Source organism: Chelonia mydas, chromosome 3, assembly GCF_015237465.2.
Source record: "Chelonia mydas isolate rCheMyd1 chromosome 3, rCheMyd1.pri.v2, whole genome shotgun sequence".
Classification (NCBI taxonomy): domain Eukaryota; kingdom Metazoa; phylum Chordata; order Testudines; family Cheloniidae; genus Chelonia; species Chelonia mydas.
Genome location: NC_057851.1, coordinates 121,845,273 through 121,868,283, shown reverse-complemented (window position 1 = coordinate 121,868,283; position 23,011 = coordinate 121,845,273). Strand labels below are relative to the sequence as shown.

Genomic DNA, 23,011 nt, shown 5'->3' with positions numbered 1-23,011 from the left:
TAAAACATCTATGGAAAGTAGTGTTGGATGAAAAATTGGACCAATTTTCCTTATGATTTTTCATTAAAAATATTCTCTCAGAAATAGTTTTGGTAGAAGTTTTCTAGCCATAGGTAATAGAAAGGACTTAATTTTCTCTTTAAATTCACAGGTGTTTGGGTTTTTTTGTTTTTGTTTGTTTTTTGTTTTGTTTGTTTTTTATAAATCATACTGATGTCATCTTGTTTGAAATATACAGGCTGTTTCCATAAGGGAGATGATTTAGGTACTCTTCCTCGGTCCCAGATCTTGCTCTAAAACTAGGGTGACCAGATAGCAACTGTGAGAAAACAGGATGGGGTAGTGGTTAATAGGCTCCTACATTAAAAAAAAAAGTCCCCAAAAACGGGACTGTCCCTATAAAAACAGGACATCTGGTCACCCTATCTAAAACAAGTATTTTGATGGTGGGAATAAAAACAAAATTATCACTAAACATGTGACTCTGCGCAGCGTGAATAAACTAAAGAGTAGCAACCCTTCCATTACTTGCCAGCCATATAGATCTGAGTGTCTTTCATATAATTTATGATTGACACAATTATCCTGAAAAGGACATGATTATTGGCAAGACTGCTTCCAAGCTTCCTATGGTATTTCTCACACTACCAAGTCTGCTGGTGAAGCATGTTTATAGCTGCTGAGTCAGGCGCTAGGCCTAATGAGAAGAGTCCTGACTGCAGGAGCAATCCCTACTCCAATGGGATTAGAAGGAGCCACGTGGACCATTTTACCATTAGGACACCAGTCAGTGCAAAACTGTTCTTCTGCATCAGACTGGTCCGTTTCCCCGGAGTTTATGGGAGCCGCTGAAGAGCTTGGCAGGTAGGGAATGTGAGGCTCAGAGGAACCTGTTCTGGTGCTGTTGGAATGAGAGTTGGGGCAAGAGAAGTTAGGGAGCTGAGGGAAGTGAAGTGTAAAGTGGGACTGGTGTGGGAAAGGAAGGGATGAGAGAAACAGGAGAAGAACTTTTATTCTAAAGACAAGTATGTTCTTCCTTTAGGCATCTAATGGTTTTAAAAGTATCCCACAAAGCAGTCAGATGGGATTAGGTGAGCAGGTATGGCACACACTATGCACTCACTAACAGTTCCTAGGAGAGAGCCTTGCGCTCTAGAAGTAGAGCTATGCCAGACTTGCTAGTTCTGGTTCACACGATTTGAACTTCACATCCCTGAAGTTTCACTTGGCGCTCTAATGACGCCAAATTCAAAACAAACTTGACTGAAACCAATGAGTTTTGCATGGTTCACACACACAATTTGTGTTGGGGGGAGAGACGCTCACTTGAAACTCTGCTTAGGTTCACTTGAATAGCTGGCAAACCTTTGGGGGAAACTGGGCATTCTTCTTCGAGTGATTGCTGATGTGTATTCCACAATAGGTGTGCATACTCGCCAGTGCACCGGTGCCAGAAGTTTTTTCCCTAGCAGTACCCATAGGGGGAACACCCCAGCAACCCCTGGAGTGGCTCCTCCATGGTTTGGTATAAGGGGAGCTGCGCACTCCCCCCACCCTCAGTTCCTTCTTGCCACCAGTGAAGGTGCATCGGAACTACTCTGCTCCAGCTTTGCTGTAGCTCGTCCCCAGAACTTTTTGTTCGTTCAGTGCTAGTATCTGTAGTTAGTTAGCTGTTCAGTTAGTTAGAGTGCCCGGGCCGGGGCGTGCCCCGCGCCCCGGGTTTTAAGTCGTGTGACACTTGTAGGCGATCTATGCCAAGGAGTGACCCGCCCGCAGAGTGTTTACGCTGTTCGGGAGAAACCCATATCAGCGATCCTTGCAAGATTTGCAAGTCATTTTCACCTCGGACTGAGAGATTAGGCTCCAAGCTATTCTGATGGAGTTGGTGCTGACCCCTACTCCGGTGCACCGCTCTGAGTCGGCACCGGGCACCGCAGCATCAGTGGGCGGCGACCTTCCGGTGCCTTTGACCAGTCGGCACCGCTCCCCATACACGGGGCACAAGAAGGCAAAGGAAACACATTCTTTGCAGTGGCTCCGAGGGAAACCAGGGGCAGAGACTAGACCCATGTCGGGCAGTCCTCGATTCCCTCCGGCCTCTAGGCCTCCAACTCACATAGAGTGGAGTAGCCCAGCTGCTTCGGAAACACGGGAGGCCCTGTAGGCGGCCCAGGACGTCATGTCCATGCTGGTACCAGGAGCGCCGCCAGCGTCAGCACCATGCTGCAGGAGCAAGCCACCGCTGAGTTCTCCGCAGTCGCCCCCAGCTCAGCACCAGTCTCAGTCCAGGGAATGTTCCCAACGCCGTTCGTCGCCCAGCGACAGTTCAGGGCATAGTCCACATGGATCGCCCTCAACTCCCACCAGACTGTCTGGTTGGGTGCCGTCCGACCGAAACTCTCGGCACCACTCCGCGTCACGGAGTGAGTACCAACGAGACCGAAGCAGACGTTGCCAGAGGTCCTCATCTCATAGGGATTACCATGGCCGGTCATGGCACGGACGTCGATGCTGTTCCCACTCAGAATCCCACTCCAAGAGTCTGCCAAGGCATTGCCTCCGCAGCCCAGGGCATCGATCACCGGCACCTCGCAGTCACAGGTCCGCCCGTCGGAGCCGATCGCGGAGCAGCAGCTACAGACGGTACTGGTCCTCCGCATCGAGGTCGCAGTCCCATGGGCGACGTCACTCCCGGCCCCACTGTTCCTCCCAGACCCCATACAGCGGCAGGTTGTTCGTCAGCCCGGCCTCCGCTTGTAGTCGCCCTTCTATGGGACAGGCCCGCCAGGCTGAACAACCAGGGCCCGTCGGTACCACAACCAGTGGGCACCGTGGCCCCGACACAGCCCCCGGTGGGAGCCCGCTCGGTAGCCAGAGCCCCAGAGGCACCGTCGGCCTCCCTCTCCAGACCTCCGAGGAGGGGGTAGGTGGGACATACGTCCTCGGCACCGTGCCCGGAGTCTGACCAAGTGGTGCATCCTCCAGTGCCGGCGGACACCAAGAGCACCATGCCGGCCGCCTCGCCCTCCCCGGATGTGTCCCGCAGGAGGACTTTAGGGCCCATTAAAAACTTGTTTAGCCTAACTAAAAGAAGGTTGAGGGGAGATATGATTGCTCTCTATAAATATATCAGAGGGATAAATACCGGAGAGGAAGAGGGAGAGGAATTATTTAAGCTCAGTAGCAATGTGGACACAAGAACAAATGGATATAAACTGGCCACCAGGAAATTTAGACTAGAAATTAGACGAAGGTTTCTAACCATCAGAGGAGTGAAGTTTTGGAATAGCCTTCCAAGGGATGCAGTGGGGGCAAAAGATCTATCTGGCTTTAAGATTAAACTCGATAAGTTTATGGAGGAGATGGTATGATGGGATAACATGGTTTTGGTAATTAAATATTCATGGTAAATAGGCCCAATGGCCTGTGATGGGATATTAGATGGGGTGGGATCTCAGTTACCCAGGAAAGAATTTTCTGTAGTATCTGGCTGGTGAATCTTGCCCATATGCTCAGGGTTTAGCTGATCGCCATATTTGGGGTCGGGAAGGAATTTTCCTCCATGGCAGATTGGAAGAGGCCCTGGAGGTTTTTTGCCTTCCTCTGTAGCATGGGGCACGGGTCACTTGCTGGAGGATTCTCTGCTCCTTGAAGTCTTTAAACTACGATTTGAGGACTTCAATAGCACAGATATAGGTGTGAGGTTTTTTGCAGGAGTGGTGGGTGAAATTCTGTGGCCTGCATTGTGCAGGAGGTCAGACTAGATGATCATAACGGTCCTTTCGGACCTAAATATCTATGAATCTATAAAAGGGTGGCATCAAACCTCCACCTCCAGGTAGAGGAGTTGAAGGAACCCTCAGACTCCCTGTTCAACGTGCTGTCCACTTCGGCACTGGGCAGGGTAGCTTTGCCCCTCCACAAAGGAGTGGCAAAAATTTCAAATGTCTTGTGGCAAACACTGGCTCGCTGGCCCCCATGTCTAAGAAGGCAGAACGCAAGTACTTTGTACCCACCAAAGGGCATGAGTACCTCTACACCCACCTGGCACCCAACTCCCTGGTGGTTGAGTCATCAACCACAGGGAGCGGCAGGGCCAACCAGCCCCTACCCCGAAAAATAAAGAATTGCAGAGGCTCGACTCTTTCGGGAGAAGGCTTTAGTCTCCCTTGAGTTTTTAGGTGCGGGTGGCAAACCACCAGGCACTCCTGGGCAGGTACGAATTCAATTTGTGGGGTTCCCTGCCCTAGTTCGAGCATTCCATCCAGGAGCGTGATAAGAAAGCATTCAAGGCGCTGGTGGAGGAGGGTACAGCGGCTGTCAGAGCATCCCTGCAAGCGGCTTCATATGCGGCAGACACAGCAGCACGGTCCATGGCCTTGGCGCTGTCCCTGAGAAAGGCGTTGTGGCTACTGCTGTCCGGGCTGCCCAGTGGAGCGCAGGCTGCCATGCAGGATCTCCCGTTTGACGGCAAAGTTCTGTTTGCGGAACAAATGGTTACAAAGCTGCATGACATGAAGGACCCCCGCACGACCCTCCAGACTCTGGGTCTCTATGTCCTGGCTCTTGCCAAATCTAAGTTTAGGCCGCAGCAGGCTCCCGCTCAGGCCACCCAGCCGAAGTACGAGGCAGCCTATCGCATGTTGAGGGTCTATAAAAGGCGCCCTTAGAGGCAGTCGCGGCCTGCCCCGCAACCTGGGTCCTCCAAGGGCAAACAGTCGGGAAAAAGGAGGTTTTGACGGGACGCTCGGAGGCGCCCTGCCAGTTCTCCTCAGGAATCCACCCCTCCTTAATGAAGCTTCCCTTCTACAATTGGTTGTGTGCTTTCCTCCCAGAGTGGTCACGACTAAAGGCCAAAGGAAGACTCAGGCCCATCCTGGACCTGCAGGATCTAAACCAGTTCATGGTGAGGCTCAAGTTCTGCATGGTCTCACTGGCCTCTATCATCCCCTCCCTGGACCCCGGGGACTGGTACGCTGCCCTCAACCTTATACGTGGCCCATGTCTCCATCCAGGACATTTGTAGGGCTGCTATGTGGTCTTAGGTTCACACGTTCACCTCACACTATGCGATCATCTCCCAAACCAGGGATGACGCCAGGTTTAGCAGGGCCATACTCCGTCCCGAGAATTTGTGACCTCCTACCCACCTCCAACAGATATAGCTTGGAATCACCTATTGTGGAATACACATGAGCAATCACTCAAAGAAGAAAAGACAGTTACCTTTTCCGTAACTGGTGTTCTTCGAGATGTGTTGCTCATGTCTATTCCACATCCCACCCTCCTTCCCTCTGTCGGAGTTGTCTGGCAAGAAGGAATTGAGGGTGGGGGGAGTGCGCAGCTCCCCTTATACCACACCAGGCCAGCGCCACTCCAGGGGTCGCAGGGAGTGCTCCCCCCCTCCACAGGTACTGCTAAGGGAAAAACTTCCAGCACCGGTGCACGTGGTGAGCACACACACCTATTGTGGAATAGACATGAGCAACACGTCTCGAAGAACACCAGTTACAGAAAAGGTAACTGTCTTTTCATAATTTTACATTCATAGTAGGTTACATTTGGTTTAGGACCGTCTTTGGGGATATTGGCCAGGACACTGGGGTTATTGTCTGAAGGGCTCCCTAGAGAGATGCAGTTTAGTATTCTCTTGAAAGATAGTTTCGATGATGGAGGTCCTTCATCCTGGAGGATCTCCACTCCACCAAGGACAGGCTGAGATGCTGGTGTGATGTGACTTGTTTGTGCTTCGCTGCCGCTGGTGTATAGTGCCAGCAATGGGGCTGCTTTTTATCGACTGAGCTCTAGAGTGTAACTTGATTGTTCCAGGGGAGTTGAGATGTCTCCCCTTTTAGCGTGGCCCTGGCTGAAGTATTTCACAGGTTCCCCTTCTCCTGCTGTCCCTTAAATTCTTTCACAAATGCACACTCTAGTGTGCCTATGACCTAATCCCCCTGACTCACTCTGATGCCATGCATTGCAGTTGGGGAGAAGAAGGCCGACACTGAATCTTGGGCTATCCAGCTGGGGAACCTAGAATAGATTTGCAGGATGCCCCAGATTTGCTTGACTCATCCCTGTTCTGTAGTCTGACCACTGCCATGACTGGCCAAGTCATAGCACTGACGCATAAATCATAAAACTTTACTTCGTGAAGTGCTTTACTTACTGAATGTGCAGTATAGCACCTTCCCTTTTCTCTCAGCAAGAGAATCTGGTGGCTGCTACACAAGAACCGCATACAGGAGTTTTCAAAGCAGGAGTCATTTATAGAAGTTCCCTTGCTAGCAACAGGTGGGACTAACCAATGAGGTTTAAAAGCAGCTTGGTGTAGGAAGCGATTAACAGTAATGTATATATCCATCTTCACTATAATACTAGATGGGGCATTTCAATCCATGCCTCTTTGCTTGTTTGAGGGGGATTAGATGAGCATGCAGAGGCTCAGTACGTTTTGACTAATTTGCCATTCAATCTTGAAGTATTAAACCATTTAGCAACTCCATAAATTTAAGAACTATTTTAATTTTTTTTAAATTGTTTAAAAAACAAAAATACCAAAACTCAACATGGCAGGTTTTGGCTTTAGAGGTAACTAATGGCTGAAGTGAACTCCTTTTTCCATGGAAAGTAAGTTTTTATTAAGGAAACTTAGCTGTCATCTGCACTTCAAAAATAACAATGCTTAAAAGTAAACATAACATGACTGTACTCTAGCCATATTTTAACCATGTTAGAGAACTGTTCTCATTTTGAGAGATGCTTAAACAAAAACATGTTTATAACATGGTTTTCCTCTTTCTATTTTAACCCAGTTTAACCCACAGTTTAACTATTACATTTAATTTTTAACAGTTGTTTAATGCAATGGTTTGTCTAATGGTTCAGTTATGTGGTTATTTTAATAGTGTAGATGGAGACTTGGACACAATCTTAGAATTACTGATGTTTTCTGGAGAACTTTGGAAAACATTGTTCCGTGTTGTATACTGCACAGTGGGGCTGTGTATGTGTCTAGGGCTCTTAGGGGCTACCACAGTAGAAAAACAATGAACAGTAATTTTCTTTTAAATCCTTTATAGATGGAGCTAACACATGAATTAAGGTCTAATTTTAAATACTGTTCTATTTTTGCTGTACTTTAACGAGATTTGGCCAGCCAATGTGAATATAATGTAAGAACTCTTTTATTTGGGGGGGGGGCTTCTAATTTAGGTCCCTAGTAGCACGGGGGGGGAGGGGGCTGGAGGAGTATTTTAAACACAGTTCTAACACCATTTGGCCTCATCCATGATGTCTAGCCAGGTTAGACCATGTTAGAAATAAGCTCAGTTGGTACTAGGTAAAATTTTCAAAAGTGCCTAAATCACTTAGGTTCTTTTGAAAATGTTATTCGTGTTTTAATTAAGTAAATGTGATCCAGTAGTTAGGTTTTGTATAAATAGTCTAACCCCATGAATAATGTTTTTCCATGTTTTTTCTTTTAAACTCCAATGGAATCATGATTTTGTGGGCTTTTTTTGTTTTGTTTTAAAGCAATAAATGTTTTCCTTGCAGTGTCTGAGAATCTGAGAAATGAGACTGAGTATAAGCCAAAGTGAAACTGGCTTAATTGATTTCCATTTTTTGGTGGTTGAATTATGAAAAAGATAAACAGTAATGGTAAAATGGTAAAAAGCTATTTTGATTTGTAAAAATCTTTCAGTTTTACTAATCTAAGTGGGTGTTCATATCACAGGTAAAAACATTGTTTACAGTGTATGATTTTTAAATTATCAGTGTACCTCTAAATATAGTTTCTGAGTTCTGTTCTTGGACGACTGCAAAACTGGATGTATATTCTCTGGGACTTTCTTTCCTTTGTTTGTATTGCTAGGGAAAAATGCATGAAAACAAGATCTTTGTTTCTGAAGATTTCATCTACTCCCTCTGTTTATTCCCTTACTTGATGTTAAAATCCTGTCTTTGTGACATGACCTTTGGCTTTGTAGAAATGATTATAATGTCACCAAAGAGAAGATATTGGCATTATTAGCTGAGAAGTAACCAGCCAGGATAAAATTAACTGTTAAGGAACAAAGGCCTGGTTTCATGTGAATTTCCCAGGGAATTATAAGAAAACAACCAAAGGGAAGAGAAATCTAGAAAACATAAGCAGAATTGTCTTTAAATCAAATGTTTTCCAAAGTTTTCCCTGAGATCTCAGCAAACATTTAAATACAGTTCTGTGAGCTTCAGTGCTGCATTATTTTGATGTGTTGTTTTTATGACCTCTTTGATATAAGTAGTTTTCCTAATTTAACAAATTTATTTGGGCATAAGCTCATGAAAGTTTATGCCCAAATAAATTTTTTAGTCTCCAAGGTACCACAAGTCTTCCTCCATTTTTTTTTTTTAATTTTATTTTATTTTTGCTGATACAGACTAACATGGCTACCACTCTGAAACCTGTTTCCTAATTTAGGCACTTTTCCTTGTCCATAATGATACTGATAAAGAGAATATGCTACTAAAGTTTATTCTAGACAGACCTGGTTCCTTTTTCTTGATGTTCAAAGACTATTTTAACTGGTCAGGGACACTGCTAAACAGTCTTAACATCAAAATAACTTAATAGGCTGCCTTTGCAAGACTTCCTCAACTCAAAATTAAAAAGGCGTGATCTGATTCCCTCTTTTGCAAGAAAGGAACAAAATGTCTCTTCTTAAGAAGGTTAATATATTTGGTGCCACATATCAGGCTGTCTCTACAGGTCCATGTTAAAGTAGAGTTGTAGCCTTATTAGCATCCTATTAATATGTGCATAAAATGTAGTCTGTGTCTGAGCCCAAATACACAAATTGGGAAATCAAAGAGAAATCCTTCACACCTTTTGCTGGCTTCATCCTGAACTTTTATTTATCTTAAAACAACTTCCTTAAGAGAATTTCCTCTTCTAAAGGAAACACTTCTCCACATTTAACAGGAGAATACTGCAGGGAACTATGTTTTCAGCCACATAGCCACTGAGAGGAAAGAAACTACTTTAATCATAATGTTCTGAATCTTAACTTTGACTTGTATAACAAAACCATTTTATCTTAAAGTGCAACACTTTAGATCTTTTTTCAAATGAAAAAGAAATAATGAATTGTTGCTGTGACAAAGTATGCATATACCCAACACCAATAAGTATGAATAAGAAAGGAATTTTAAAGAAATTTCAGTTGGATAACTTGTTTTGTTTATATGCCCGACTGCAGTAGCAAGTTTTGTTTTGGAGAGTCTAATGGCTTATCTACATAGGAAAATTACAACAATTTAATTTAAAACTTATTTAGGTACTGCAGTGAAAAACCATATGTAGACACTTCAATTTAGGAATGGCTTATTTCTTTCTAGCCTAAGTTAGTAACCAATTAATTTAAGCTAAATCCATAAAAGCCACTCTTAAACTAAAATAAGAGCATCTACACAGTGGTCTGCCTCACTTTAACTGGGGCCATGTCTACACTACCCCTGAGTGACATAAGTTTTGCTTGCATAAGTGGTAGTGTGCACAGCGCTCAGGGGTGTGAAAAACAACACCCCACCGAGCTATATGGGATTCGCTGACATAAATGGTAGTGTGAACAGCACTATGTTAGGGGAGGGAGCTACATGAGAGATCTTACAGCGGCGCAGCTGCATTGGTACAGCTGTGCTGCTGTAAGGTCTCTAGTGCAGAGAAGCCTGAATCAATTTTAAAATACACTTGTAGTTAAACCAGTGCAAGTTTGTGTCTAGGCAAGGCCTGTAATAGTTGTAAAGTCGCATACAGTGACCATCTGATGACTGCATAATTAATTTTCTTCAATGAGAAGAGAACCAATTTGGAACGTGATTAACAGCACTTTTTAAAATTAACAATACATTTTAACAGGTTTCAGAGTAGCAGCCGTGTTAGTCTCTGTTCGCAAAAAGAAAAGGAGGACTTGTGGCACCTTAGAGACTAACACATTTATTTGAGCAGAAGCTTTCGTGAGCTATAGCTCACTTCATCGGACGCATTCAGTGGAAAATGCATCCGATGAAGTGAGCTGTAGCTGACGAAAGCTTATACTCTAATAAATTTGTTAGCCTCTAAGGTGCCACAAGTCCTCCTCTTCTTTTTGCGACTACATTTTAAAAAATTGTAAATAGTGTTCTGTCAATTTTATATTGTTTTCTATCTGCGTAACCTGCCTGTATTTATGCTGCACTCATCCCCTGTATATCTAAAGTACCTTCTTCCATGGAGGTTGTTTCTGGAAGTGTTTTTGTATTCATCCTGCTTTCCTTTGTACAGTTGTTCATGGATGATTTTGTTTTGCAATTGTGATATTCAGAGCTGGCTGTACTTGAAGAGCACAACAATTTTAGATTGCATTTATTGACGCGCACGGTCATGTTTATGCCTGTGCAAATCAATTAAAATATTAGTGTAAAGACATTACCTGAAATATCTGAAGCATTTAGCAACTGGAACTGATGGAAATGCTGTTCTAATTCACTAATAATCCTATACCTTCATTCCTTAACAAGAAAGTTCCCACTCAAATGGTATTTTTCCTGAGTGAGGACTCTGCAGGTCTGTAGAATTAGTCATATATGTATTTTCTTAAGGCCAGCCTTAGCCTTATCAGGCCACATAGGGCCTCTTCCCTTCTTGGGGCCCTACACTCACTACGCATATACTTCTCTGATCTGCCAGTCTGCACGCTATCAGATTTCTTGTTCTATGATGCAATTTGACTCTGCTGGCTGGCTGCAGAAGAGAATGAATTCCCCTCTCTCTCAAAGCTCATTTGAAAAGTTGCTCTCTGAATCCAATCATGGCTACTTGGCCCCCATATATGAATCACCGCAAGCTATGGAACTATGTGGAGAGGGGTGTTGGGAGCAGAGATTCATCGTTGCCTCAGTGGGGATTGCATGCAAGATGATGTGAGCATAGGTATATGTCATTTTGCATATTGCCCAGCAAAGTATAGGTCCATCCCTGTATTCTTAAGGAGTCGGAAAATAATTGAGGGAATAATTTTGCAGCATAATGGTATATGAGAATTTCACTTAGTTAAGGGAACTAAAGTTTTAATATTTATTAAATAAAAATAAACAATCTGTGCATTTAAATAAATCTATTTTTCTTTTTAAAAAACAATTTCTAGCTTTTTTTTAAGCCATAAATGTTGTCCAAAGTTTCTGGAATCTTGTGGTGGCTTCTTACCTTTTTTCTAATTTTAGTGAATTAACTGCTGGTGAAAGTGTTGGATGAATGGCTCTGCAGACTGATGTCCTTTGTTTATCTACTGTACTGAGGCAGTCAAGACTGTTTCTGTTCTATCTCCCCCATGCTGCCATGCCAATGTGCCTAAAAACCCATGGAAAGTCACTGCATCCAATTACTAAATTGTCATTCAGATTTGTAAAACTATGCTAATGCTTTATATTATGGGTTCTATTCACACATCAGTGATTAGGGGCTTTATGTGACTATTTCCCACTCAGTGTTAATGTGAATGAAAGCCATACATTTCTACATACATTGAGTGGAAAATATAGACCCCCACTTTACCCCACCCTATGCCACTCCTAGAGAGATCAATGCAAGTCTTATGTTCTCAGATGTTGTCGTGTTGGGGTCCCAAATTGTAAAAATAGGCACTATGTTTTCATATTAACCTTATACATTTTGCAGTGCAGAAACATACCCATTTTAATAAATATTTAAGAAGCTATTCATTTTAAGAGTGGAAAAATTAACAAACAGAGAATGAAAATTCATGGAAAACACAGATCTTCTGCATAAGAATATACTAATAATTATAGGAGACCACATCTGCATAGATGTTTTAGTGTAAATTATTTCAACATTTCTGTTATGAACTCCTGTGTTCGCTGTTATACTGTTTTGTTAGAAATGCTCTCTGAGTTGAACTTCAGCACACATAAGGATAGCCTGTGAATCATAGAATATCAGGGTTGGAAGGGACCTCAGGAGGTCATCTAGTCCAACCCCCTGCTCAAAGCAGGGCCAATCCCCAATTTTTGCCCGTGTGTGTGTGTGTGGTTTGTTGGTTGTTTTTATTGGGAGGGAGAATAAACAAATTTTAGATAGTGGCTGTAGTCAAACAAAGAATTTTAAAACCAAAATTAAGCTCCCCCTACCCCCACAGTTTTAATCGGATGTAAAAAAAATTCTCGTATTAAAGAATTTTTTTCAGGCAGTTAGTGCCTTTTGGAGAGTTAAGAAAATTGTTAAATGTCCAGATTTTCTGCACTTACAAATGAACTTTATTTTTCATCAGAAATTTCATAAGAATTCTTAGTATGCAGAATTAATCCACACATCCACTGATTAATGGATTAGAGGCTTCATAAACATGCTTTGAAACACATTTGTTAGATTATTTTGTCAGTGCTTTGCAGATTAAGGACTCCCTAAATACTTGTTGACACAATAGATGGCAGTAGTTCTGTGGAATAAGGTGCATCCCACTCTGTGCTAATTTCAATGCTTTTGAAAGCATCTACTGTGTGCATGAGGCAATATTAAGTGTATGATCTATTGAGTCCATAATATTGATGGAAAAAATTGTTAGCAGCCTATTGAAACAGTATTTGACCTTCAATTCAGTGATTAGTTTATATAATGCATTAACATAGGATCAGTTCAAAATGTCCATCTGCAATCTCTGTATCTTTTTATTTTAAACAAATTAATTAATACACAAACTTTGGGCCACGTCTTTGGCCATGTCTTACCCTCCTGTGGAGAAACCTGTAGGAGGGGGGCAGAGATCCTCATGGAGTTTCCTTCTAATGCTCCCCTTGGTGGACACAAATTTGAGAGGCTGCGCGCGGGGGGGGGGAGGCTTGCTCTCAGCCTCACAGATCCTAGAGTCTTTTCAGGGTGGGCCTGATGATGATCTGCAAAGTGGCCCCTCCCCCGCAAGATAGCTTTTAGGGAGCAGTTTTGGCCATTGGCTACCTCCTGGTGCCGCTGGTGCTGTACAAGCGAGAGAGTGAGAACCCTTCAAAGATAAGCCCTGATTCAGCAAATCATTTAAACATGTGCTTTTGTACTGATGGGTTCAATGCTTTTGTGAACCAAGACCTTAAGGCCTTTTGTGACTTTACATAAGTTGTACATGGGATCTGGAGGTGACCATGCACAGAATGCAGCTACTGCTTGGTTCTACTCTTTGTATGCCACTCCTTGCCTTCAGATCCCCAATCCTGTGGGTTTCTATGAGCGAGGTTCATTAGGAATCATGCTGCAGAACTGTTGCACATGTGCTCACGCTCGCTTTCTCTCTTTTACAGCCTGGTCTGCCCAGTCTTTCTCTCTGCTCACATTATTGGAGGGGAGCATAAAGCTAAGATAAGGCTGGGTTAGGCTGTGATGAATTGATGAGTAAATTATGACTTTTTGCTCCTGTTCTTAACAATTTGAATTTCAATAACTATTGGCATGACAGGGGCTACAAATGTGGTTAAAGTGATACAATGACACATATATGTAGGGTACTGTGTGATAATGAGGCTTTATACCTTTAATAATTTAAGCCACTCTGCCTTGGATGAAAACACTGTGATTGTAGGTACAGACTCTCCCTGGCTTACACAATCGTTCCGTTCTAGAACGCCTTGCGTAACTCAATTTTGTGTAAGTGGGAAATGTGTACCCAACCGTTATGCCAAAAAAAAACCCCAAACCCAAACCTCCTATTTCTAGCTTTACGGAACTTTTTCCGTAAGTGCAGATTTGCTTAAGTCGGGTCTTGCGTAACCTGGGGAGAGTCTGTATAACATAAACTGCCTCACCTAGGCACAGAAACATGATTGAAGGCTGGGTCTTAAGTTTACATCTTTCTTTCTTCCATTCCTCTCAAAGGTAAATATTTACAAGGCACATCTGATTTCAGATCCACATTTAATTTCATCTGATGCTAACCTGGTGTCAGCTCTGTATTTTTTCCTGCTTGCAAATAATTAACATCAGAAGTGAAAGTCCTGAATCAAAAGATAATGGAAGTCTATAGAAGAAAGGAAAGAAAGGAAAAAAAAAAAAAAAAAACCTCATTATCGTCCTTTTCTCAATCTGGTTTTGGGTGTGTGTACTTCATTTTGGGTCATAGTCACGTATTCAACAGGTGATGTCATACGTTTGGTTTATGAAGGATTGAGCGCTCTGCTTGCTTTTTATTGGAGTTCTGAATGTTCAATATTATTATATAGATTGTGTGTATCAATGGCACAGCCCTGGAATCCTTAACCCTCCTGCTGACTGCAGTGGGAGTTTTGTCTGAGTAAGAATGGCAGGATTGGACCCGAAATGAGTATTAATTTTAAACATCACACACTAATGTAAGTAATAGTGGCATAAAACAGTTTCTGCATTTAAAGAGGTAGAAGATTTTTAGTTTTCCCAATGGTTTGGGTGTTTTTTTGTTTGTTCTGGATTATGTTTTTGTGGGAGGATTTTCTTACATTTGCTTCACAGACATGGGGAGGGAGAAATAACTCTTGCTGCTTTAATAACAAAGGTGAAGTATTGTTGAATTCATTATTCCAAAGAATGAGGCAATTGTTAATTTATTTTTTCATTAGGGACATATTGTATAATAAATATATTGTTTTAAACTAAATCTAACCAAAAAGCTTGCAGCACTGAAAATAAGGAGAACTAAAGAGAAAAACCATCCATGTAATATAGTAAATTGATAGTATAATGTCAGATGAAATGAGGTAGCAAACGAAAGAGGGGTTAGAAGAAAAAATTGTAGCAGTTAAGAGGAGTCAAACAAAGGTATAACGGATGGTATAGTTGAGACTGTACATCTCTCTTCGGTGAGGATTTAAAATTTTGAATTCCTTCATGAATATAAAGAAAATATCTCATAAGTATGTGTGTGTATCTCTGTGCATTTATATTGTGTGTGCATTTAATTCTTTATAGTCTTCTACTTTATATAACAGTATATAGGCTGGGATTTTCAGAAGTGTCTTTCACTGCATAAAAGATCTAACCTGCAGGACAAGAAGTAATTGTCTTAATTTGAAGGAGGTTTAGATTAAATATTCAGAAATACTTTCTAACTATAGGGATAGTTAGGTACTGGGATATGTTACCGAAGGAATCCCCATCAGTGGAGGTCTAGGTAGTGTTGTGAATGATGGTGCACTGGGGTCCCAATGAGAGACTTGAAGCCTGGCCTGGAAACCTGCAAGGTCCTATTTGGTGGGATAGTGACTGGATAAGAGAGGGCACACCTGGCACTAAACCTGAAGAGCCCTGATTCTTGACTGGGCTGCCCCAGGAACCCAAACAAGAACCCCTATGGCTCGCTTGAACTTTAATTGTTTAAGACTCTGTACCGAGGGTATCTGCAGTCTTTCTCTTTCCTCCCAGCCCTAGTAAAATATCATTTCACTGAACCAGGTGTGCGAGTGGTTACTGTAGTGCCTACAAGATCTAGTTGCTGAAGTGCCTACAACAGTTCTTCCCTCCAATTCGCGGTACACCTGGAACGCTGCAGGCACCTTAGAGGTTCGATGTATCCTGCACCAAACAGCTATAATAATTATAGTGTATTTAATCGTGCTTCAGTGCAGGGGGCTATACTAGATGATGCCTAGAGGTCCCTTCCAGTCCCACAGTTCTATGAGTTCTGTGTGTGCACATGCGCGCGCACACACACTGTGTTAACAGGAGTTGTGTACATAAATTCCGGTGCGGTGAAGTAAGACTGCGTCCCCAGCTGTCGGTTATATGGTGCAACCCAAAAATCCTTTTTGAGAATATCAAGACAGAGCTGAAATCTTTGTGCACAACAAGGAAGCATGCATGTGATGAGTCTTTTTTTCTTGCTGCTAGATTTCACTGCAGTTTGTAAAACGGACATCAGAGGGTTTTACACAGGGCTTATTTAAGACAACTGGAAGAGGAGTAAGTAGTACTAAGAAGGAAAACACGCTTGCATAAAGTCATACTATAGTAGGGTGACCAGATGTCCCAATTTTTATAGGGACAGTCCCGATATTTGGAGCTTTGTCTTACATAGGCACCTATTACCCCACCCCCATCCTGATTTTTCATATTTGCTATCTGGTCACCCTATACTATAGCTTTGCCCATGGTGGATATAAAGTAAGGGAGGATGATTGTGCTTGTGGTTAGGTACAGAGCCAGGTATCAAGAGCTCTGGGTTCTATTTCTTGCCCTGCCATAGGAGTTCTCTCTGACTGTGGACAAATTACTTCAATTTCTCCTTCCTCAATTTCCCCACCTGCAAAGCATCTGCCTGTGTTTCCAAGTGACAGTACCATTTCAATGCCTGGAGGGGGTCAGTAACTCAAACTCCAGCTACTGAATTCCTCTGCTTCCATGTGTCAGTCTGGGCACCACAAAGGCTCCTCAGTGCAGCTCCCTGATGTGCTTGAAGGAACTCTTATTCACTAGGAGCCTTGGCACCTGCAAAGACTCTCCCAGCTCTGTGCTTAGGTGCACAGGGAGGCAAAGGAGCGAGGCCTTCTTGGTACACCACTGAGGCTCTGACAATTTAGTGCCCATGTTCCTTTTGTTGTCTCTCTTTGCACCTGTGGCAGCAAGGCCTTCCTAAAGTGCTGACCTGCAGTGCAGTGGTGTCAACACCTCACTAATGCCCAGCATGCAGAGAAGTAGCACCTCAACAATGCATGGGCCCTCTTACATTACATCAGTGCTTGGAAGCCTGCCAGCTACATTCCATCAAGTAGTCATCTGACACAGTGAGCTATCAGCACGAACTGGGATTCTGAGGTATTGAGTGATTATCCTTCTCGGGTGGCCAAGTGGTGGGAAGCTTGAAGAGCATCTGTATACTATGTATCCATTTACACTGGTTGCACTGTAAGACCCAAGGCATCTAGATGTTCTTTCCAAATCCATTTTACATGAAACCTTGAAGCTCTGTTGCAGACTTATCCCCACTGTTGCTGCTAGTCACATTTTACTGGGGCTTTTTGGTTCCAAGCCTCCTGCAGCCATCAGGTAGGGGGACTGTGCCTATAGAGCTCTGAGAGGCTAGAGTTGCAAACTTTCATAAAAACTGGCAATGGGCTCCCTGAAGTGAGTAGCTGGCTAGAAATGCCACAAGGAACTTGGACAGGTGGTTTAATGTGAGGCAGTGTTGGAAGCTGACTTACTAATCTGTTGATTATTGCAGATTCGATTTCCTGAAAAAGAGAGGAAAAAAATGCAGGAAACTAAAGACAAAGATAGAATCCTATCCTAAGGCATCATAGGATCTGAATGACTTGGGGAGTTCAAAATTATTTCAGACTATAGTCACCTCTTTATTCCACTTATGTTCCTCTTTATTTTTTTTTTTTTTGGCCTGTTAATGAAGTCTAGATGAATTAACTAAGATATGAAGAAAGCATCAAGAAATTATGTGACTTTAACTGATCATGATGTGTTTATTAACTTACTGTCAGCGAGTGGTGAAAAAAAAAAAAGGACAACAAAGTGGCATCAGTAGGTTGTTTCACCCACTTCACGGGGTCAGAATATACCATGATGCATGCTAGGAAGAGTCCTCAAAACTCAGCCGGATTCTGATCTCTCACTGGTTTTGCAATAGTGTAATTCCCAGGGAGTCCCTCTTGATTCTTGGCACAATTTAGGACAGAATCAGACACAATAGCTTTGGCAGTTCCCAGTCTCTCTTAAGCCTTGTCTTTCCTGCTTAAAAAAAAAAATAGTCTGCGGGGTGTGTGTGAAAGGGGTGTTTTTTGTTGTGTTTTTAACCTTGGGGTAACTAGCTTGCACAAGCTATCCTGAGGTGAAAACACACTGAAGACCAGGCACTTGAGTTTTACCATCAGGTAAATGAGGCAAAGTACACAGTGCTATACCCCCTCCAGGGGTTACCTCCATGAGATTACCTTATGGTAAAACTAAAGTTCCTGGTCTTCACAGTGTTTTTGCCTCAGGATAATTCACACACATTAGCTGTTCCAAGGTAGAAAAAAAATACATTTTTTTTAAAAGCAGTGAAGATGAGGTCTTATTTTGAAGACTTGTGACCCAAGAGTAAAAATTGATTACATCTTATAGTTTCGGTAATCTTATTTACCTCTATCACAGGGGCATTGTGTGAGGCTTAATTCATAAATGTTTTTCAAGGGATTGGATGGTTCTTTGGAGTTTCTTGGATGGAAGATGCTATAGAAATGCAAAATATCTTTATAATTAATGCAAACATTTTATAATTACATCTTCTTTACTGATTTTTTTTTGGTTGTGATTGTGGGGGGAAAAGGTGTATTTTGCTTTGTTGTGCAAATGCTTTGTAATTACTTAAGGCCATGGCTTAATTTTGAGAATAATCGCTTACTTCCCCTTTTTAAAAAAAAGTTGTGTTTTTTTGAAAATTCTGCTTTGTTTTTTGTTTTTAAAACAAAGTCCATGTGGAGAAAAGAGGAAACTAGCAAAAATATTCTTCATTAATAGATTTTCCTTAAATCAGCCATTGGATTTTACATTTCTCAGCAGAAGAGAGGATGGAAATAGGAGAAAAGAGAAAGAAAGAGGGGATCACAGTATCTTCATTTTATTTTATTTCCTCAAAAGTATGCTCCTTTGGGCAGACAGTAATTGCAGTTTCTAATGACACAAACTTGAAGGGAAACAGAAGAAGACTACAAACAGGTTTATGGGCCTATCAGCAGGAATATGTGGCTACAAATTGCTGAGTAAATGAAACAGCCTGTTGTTTCCTAAGCCTAAGTTTGTGAGTGTTATGTCAAAGCATTTGAGGCGGAGCTAGAGCACCAGGCGGTGTTAGGAATACCTGCTGGGTCCTAATTGGTGCCCACTGTTGTTAATGGCTTCCTGTGGCTGAGTGTTTACTTGTCATTTGTTTTGTGCTTTGTTTCCCAGCTACTGGAAAAAAAATACTGACCAAAACTTTATCTTTCTTTTAAGTGTATCCCTGGACATCAAGTGCCCTACTGCAAATTGTCTCACGATGCTAAGTACCTCAAGTCTATTCCACAGTCCAGTAATTACCTGGTATGCTGCAAGAGTTCGATTTGCTCTCAGTATTGCTTCTGAATTGTTTTAGCAAACGTTATGAATATTGTTTTTTTAAGGATTTGGAGCAATTGTGTCTAATCTAAACCTCTGTTTGGATATATTAAATGAATGCATAATATTTTCTCTCTTTTTTTTTTTTAAGAATGCCATTTGCCTACAGTTTCTACCATCACCCATAAATCTCTGTTTAATGCCTCTGAAAGGTGCCAGGCTAAAAACCTTGCACACTAAAAACCTCTGATTATCAACCGAGCAGGTACAGATTGCAGAAATGTGGGCTTTCCCACACTGCGCACAAATATACCTTCATTCTTGACCCAAGGAGACTTGATCAGCAGAAGACAAAATATTTCAAACCCCATTCCCATTCAGTCCTTGGCCTCCCCGTTGAGACCACCCATAAGAGTGCTGGATAGTGCCAGCTGTAACATGGACCCTTACACACTAGGAGAAGGATTGAAACTACTAACAAATAAATTGGTTAGTCTCTAAGGTGCCACAAGTACTCCTTTTCTTGTTACTAATTTAAAAGAGGCCACAGAACAGCTGATGAAGAGTAACTGATTTTAGTCACTATTGACTTGGGGTAGAATTAGAACTAGTGAAAAGCTCCCAGTCTCATTCTCCCGAGTCATCTGCTCTTCCTACAATGATTTTTTTTTTTTTTGAATTACAAATGGACCCTAAACAGCAACTCACAGACCCTTGAGAAAATGCATCTTATCTATGCCTCTCTTTAGGAACCAACCCTTAATCTGCATATCTAGAAGTTCTTTCTCAAATGCAGATTTTTCACTTTAGTATATGTATATATATTTTTATATGGGGAAACAGTGTATAGCCACAGGGGATTGGATCAATTTCTTAGTGATAAAATTAAGTTTGGAAGCCATCTATGCAGTGGTGATATGTTAGATTTCTTAACGTTTTGTTTATTTCAGTCAAGGTGTCAATGTTCTGTGATATGGAGCAAATTGATTGGAAGGGGGTTAGATTTCCATGTAATGTTATGCATTTTGTCCTTGTGATCCTTGATTTATTTGTGGCCAGTGCTTTCCCATGTGACAGCCAGAATGGATGGCAAATTGGTTTAGTGTAGCTCTTTTGCTGACTGACTGACTGAGGAAAATAACATGAAGCTACATGTGAAAATGCAAAGAGTATTTTCTGTTGAGATTGAATGATTGAAAAAGGAATTGAAGTCCTGTGATTTTATTTTTTGTCATTTTATTCATTTATTTTAGGTATATGCAAATTTTAGTCTTATGCCGTCTGCTTGGGGGCGTGGGGGGAAGCAACTGAAGCCATCCATCCACACCTCCCAGTGCTTAATACTGACATCTATTTTTAAACAGAAAGTGATTGTTTGAACTGGTTTGAGAAGAGCTGAATTAGGGTGCGAACAGTGGCATAGCTGGTGGGCTCCTGAGGTGTTATTTTATAAATCCCAGAGAGAGAAAATAAATTAAATTCCAGGATCTCCACTTAAGTCTATTTCAACTCCATTTCATACGTTTGCCACTTGCATACTGATTATAATGACATAAAATACAAATGTGCCTACACTTTACAGTTGAAGGATCTTCATGGCATCATCACATGCTAACTGTGCCATTTGGAGAGAATCTTTATTGGACACTGAATCTTTAAATTGGTGTGATTTCCAGGAAGTTTCTCCAGTATTAAAGGAACAGGATTTAGATTTAAAGTTCCAGGGTTTAACCCCTTGTTCTACAGTGATGGGGTATGGGTGGGGATAGAAGATACAAAGAACCACTTCCCCTGTACAAGCAGCTAGGCAGGATACCTGTACAGTGTACGCTTCTCTGATGGAATGTACTCTTACCTAATGCAACAGCCCATTGAACACAACTCCAAGGGGATATAATCTGAAAAAATAAAATGGACTGTGTGTAAACCTCATCACCATTAGCTAGCACAGAGGTTTTCAACCATTTTTCAGTTGTGGACCTCTAAAAAATTTCAAATGGAGGTCGGACCCCTTTAGAAATCTTACACATGGTCTGCGGACCCCACAGGTTGAAAACCACTGAGCTAGCACATACGCTATGATGCGGGGGAGGAAGCGGGCTTTGGCCTTTCTTAGTGGAGCAATAAGATCTGTCCCACTGTAGTTTTATATCCCAGTGGATCACTGAGGAATTCTGTCCACACTAGCAGCTTCTCCAATGTAAAGGGCACATCAGAAGGCTTCTCTGCTCATATGCACTGCATCAACCAGTACGGGAGTTGGCCCATTATTTGATAATTTTATATTTGGCTTTGTTGCACATAAGAATTCAGAATAGTAAGTTCTGTATTGACTTTTTTCCTCTTTTTTTAAAGATTATAGGATTGCAGAATGAGTTAACTAGACATGGAATCTTAAAGAACCAGCAAGATTATGAAGACTTTTGGACACTGATCCTAGAGGGCACTCACGGTTCACGGTTCAAAGAAAAACTTCAGGCTATAAAATCAAAAAGTTGGGTTTCTTACACACTTTGTCTCTTCTGAATACTTTTAAGAGCTTACTTTTTTATTTTTTTAATCTGATTTTAACAAGACATCAAAACAAGAGACCCGATTCACAATTGGTGTAAACCAGTAGAGCTCCATTGAAGTCAATGGAACAATGCTGATTTATTCCAGTGAAGAATCTGGCTAAGTTGTAAAATTTCACCCATTCAAATCAATACTATATATCACTTTTCTCATGTTTGTAACATAACAAAAATCTTGGATTTAGAAAGAAGAAAAGGAAAAAGAAATTTAAATTTAAAATAGAATCAAAAAAATTCATAAAGAAACATGTTTTTAGTAATTGTAAGGAACAAGAAACACTAACGCTAGTGTGTGCAGATGGCAGTCTTAATGTTATTTTGTAAATGGAATCCCTAAACAGCCTAAAACATATTTTGAAAAAGATGGTTTTAGGATTAACACTAATTTTAATATTGTATTGCATTCATAATCATTTGTGTTTGAGGGAGGAAAATGAGGAAATAATTAGTCAACATAAGATTATTGTGATCATTAATATAATTTGTACAATTATATCCTTTCTTTAAAAAAAAATTGAAACCTGCTGCTAGCTGTGACTTTTCCCACACCTGAAGAAGAACGCAGTGTAGCTCAAAAGCTCGTCTCTTTCTCTAACAGAAGTTGGTCCAATAAAAGACATTCACCAACCTTGTCTCTCTAATATCCTGGGACCAACACGGCTATAACAACACTGCAAACAAGTTGTGCTCATAGGTAGTCTATATAACCATGTGTTTCTCTCATTGTTACCCTTGCCCGTCCTCCTCCACTCCCTCCATTTGTTTTGCATCCATTTGTCACATCATGTCTTAATTCAGGCCTCGATCCTGCAAACATGCACATGGATAAATTTACTCATGTCAGTAGTACCACTGAACTAAATGAGACTGCTCCCATGAATAAAGTTACACACATACCTAAGTGTTTGTAGGATTTGGCCTCAGAGAGAGAGAGAGATCATCAGCTGATGTAAATCAGTGTAGATGCATTGATTTCAAGGGAGCTTCATCAGTCTATACCAGCAAAGGATCTGGAATGAATCTTACTTTGTGGCACACTGGGGTTCTGATTTATTGGGACCTCTGAGTGCTACTATAATAAAAATAACAAATAGTAAATGTAATAAATAACTATCTCTGTCTAGTCTAAAAGTGTGGTACCAAAGAGTATGAAAACTCTACACTTGAATCACTTTTATCCCTGTCACAACCATTTTCTTACTGAACTTTTGAGAATCTGACTCATGAGCACAATCATATGTCTGATCCAAAGCCCACTGAAGTTAGTGGAAAGACTCCTATAGCCTGCAGTGGGCATTGAATCAAGTACAATATAAATACGTTTTCCCTTTATTTAATCCCATTTTCACAGAAAACAAAACTA

General features: G+C 41.6%; 1 protein-coding gene across 5 annotated transcripts in view; it reads left to right on the top strand.

Moving 5' to 3' along the window:
* LOC114022199 overlaps nt 1–23,011 on the top strand; it is a 125,903-nt gene that overhangs the window by 55,892 nt on the left and 47,000 nt on the right. For all 5 annotated transcript variants that reach the window (XM_037895133.2, XM_043543196.1, XM_043543195.1 and 2 more), the window contains 2 exons: nt 18,974–19,060; nt 21,431–21,569. In XM_037895133.2, coding sequence (XP_037751061.1) covers nt 18,974–19,060; nt 21,431–21,569 — 226 coding nt within the window. The remainder of the gene's footprint in view (nt 1–18,973; nt 19,061–21,430; nt 21,570–23,011) is intronic.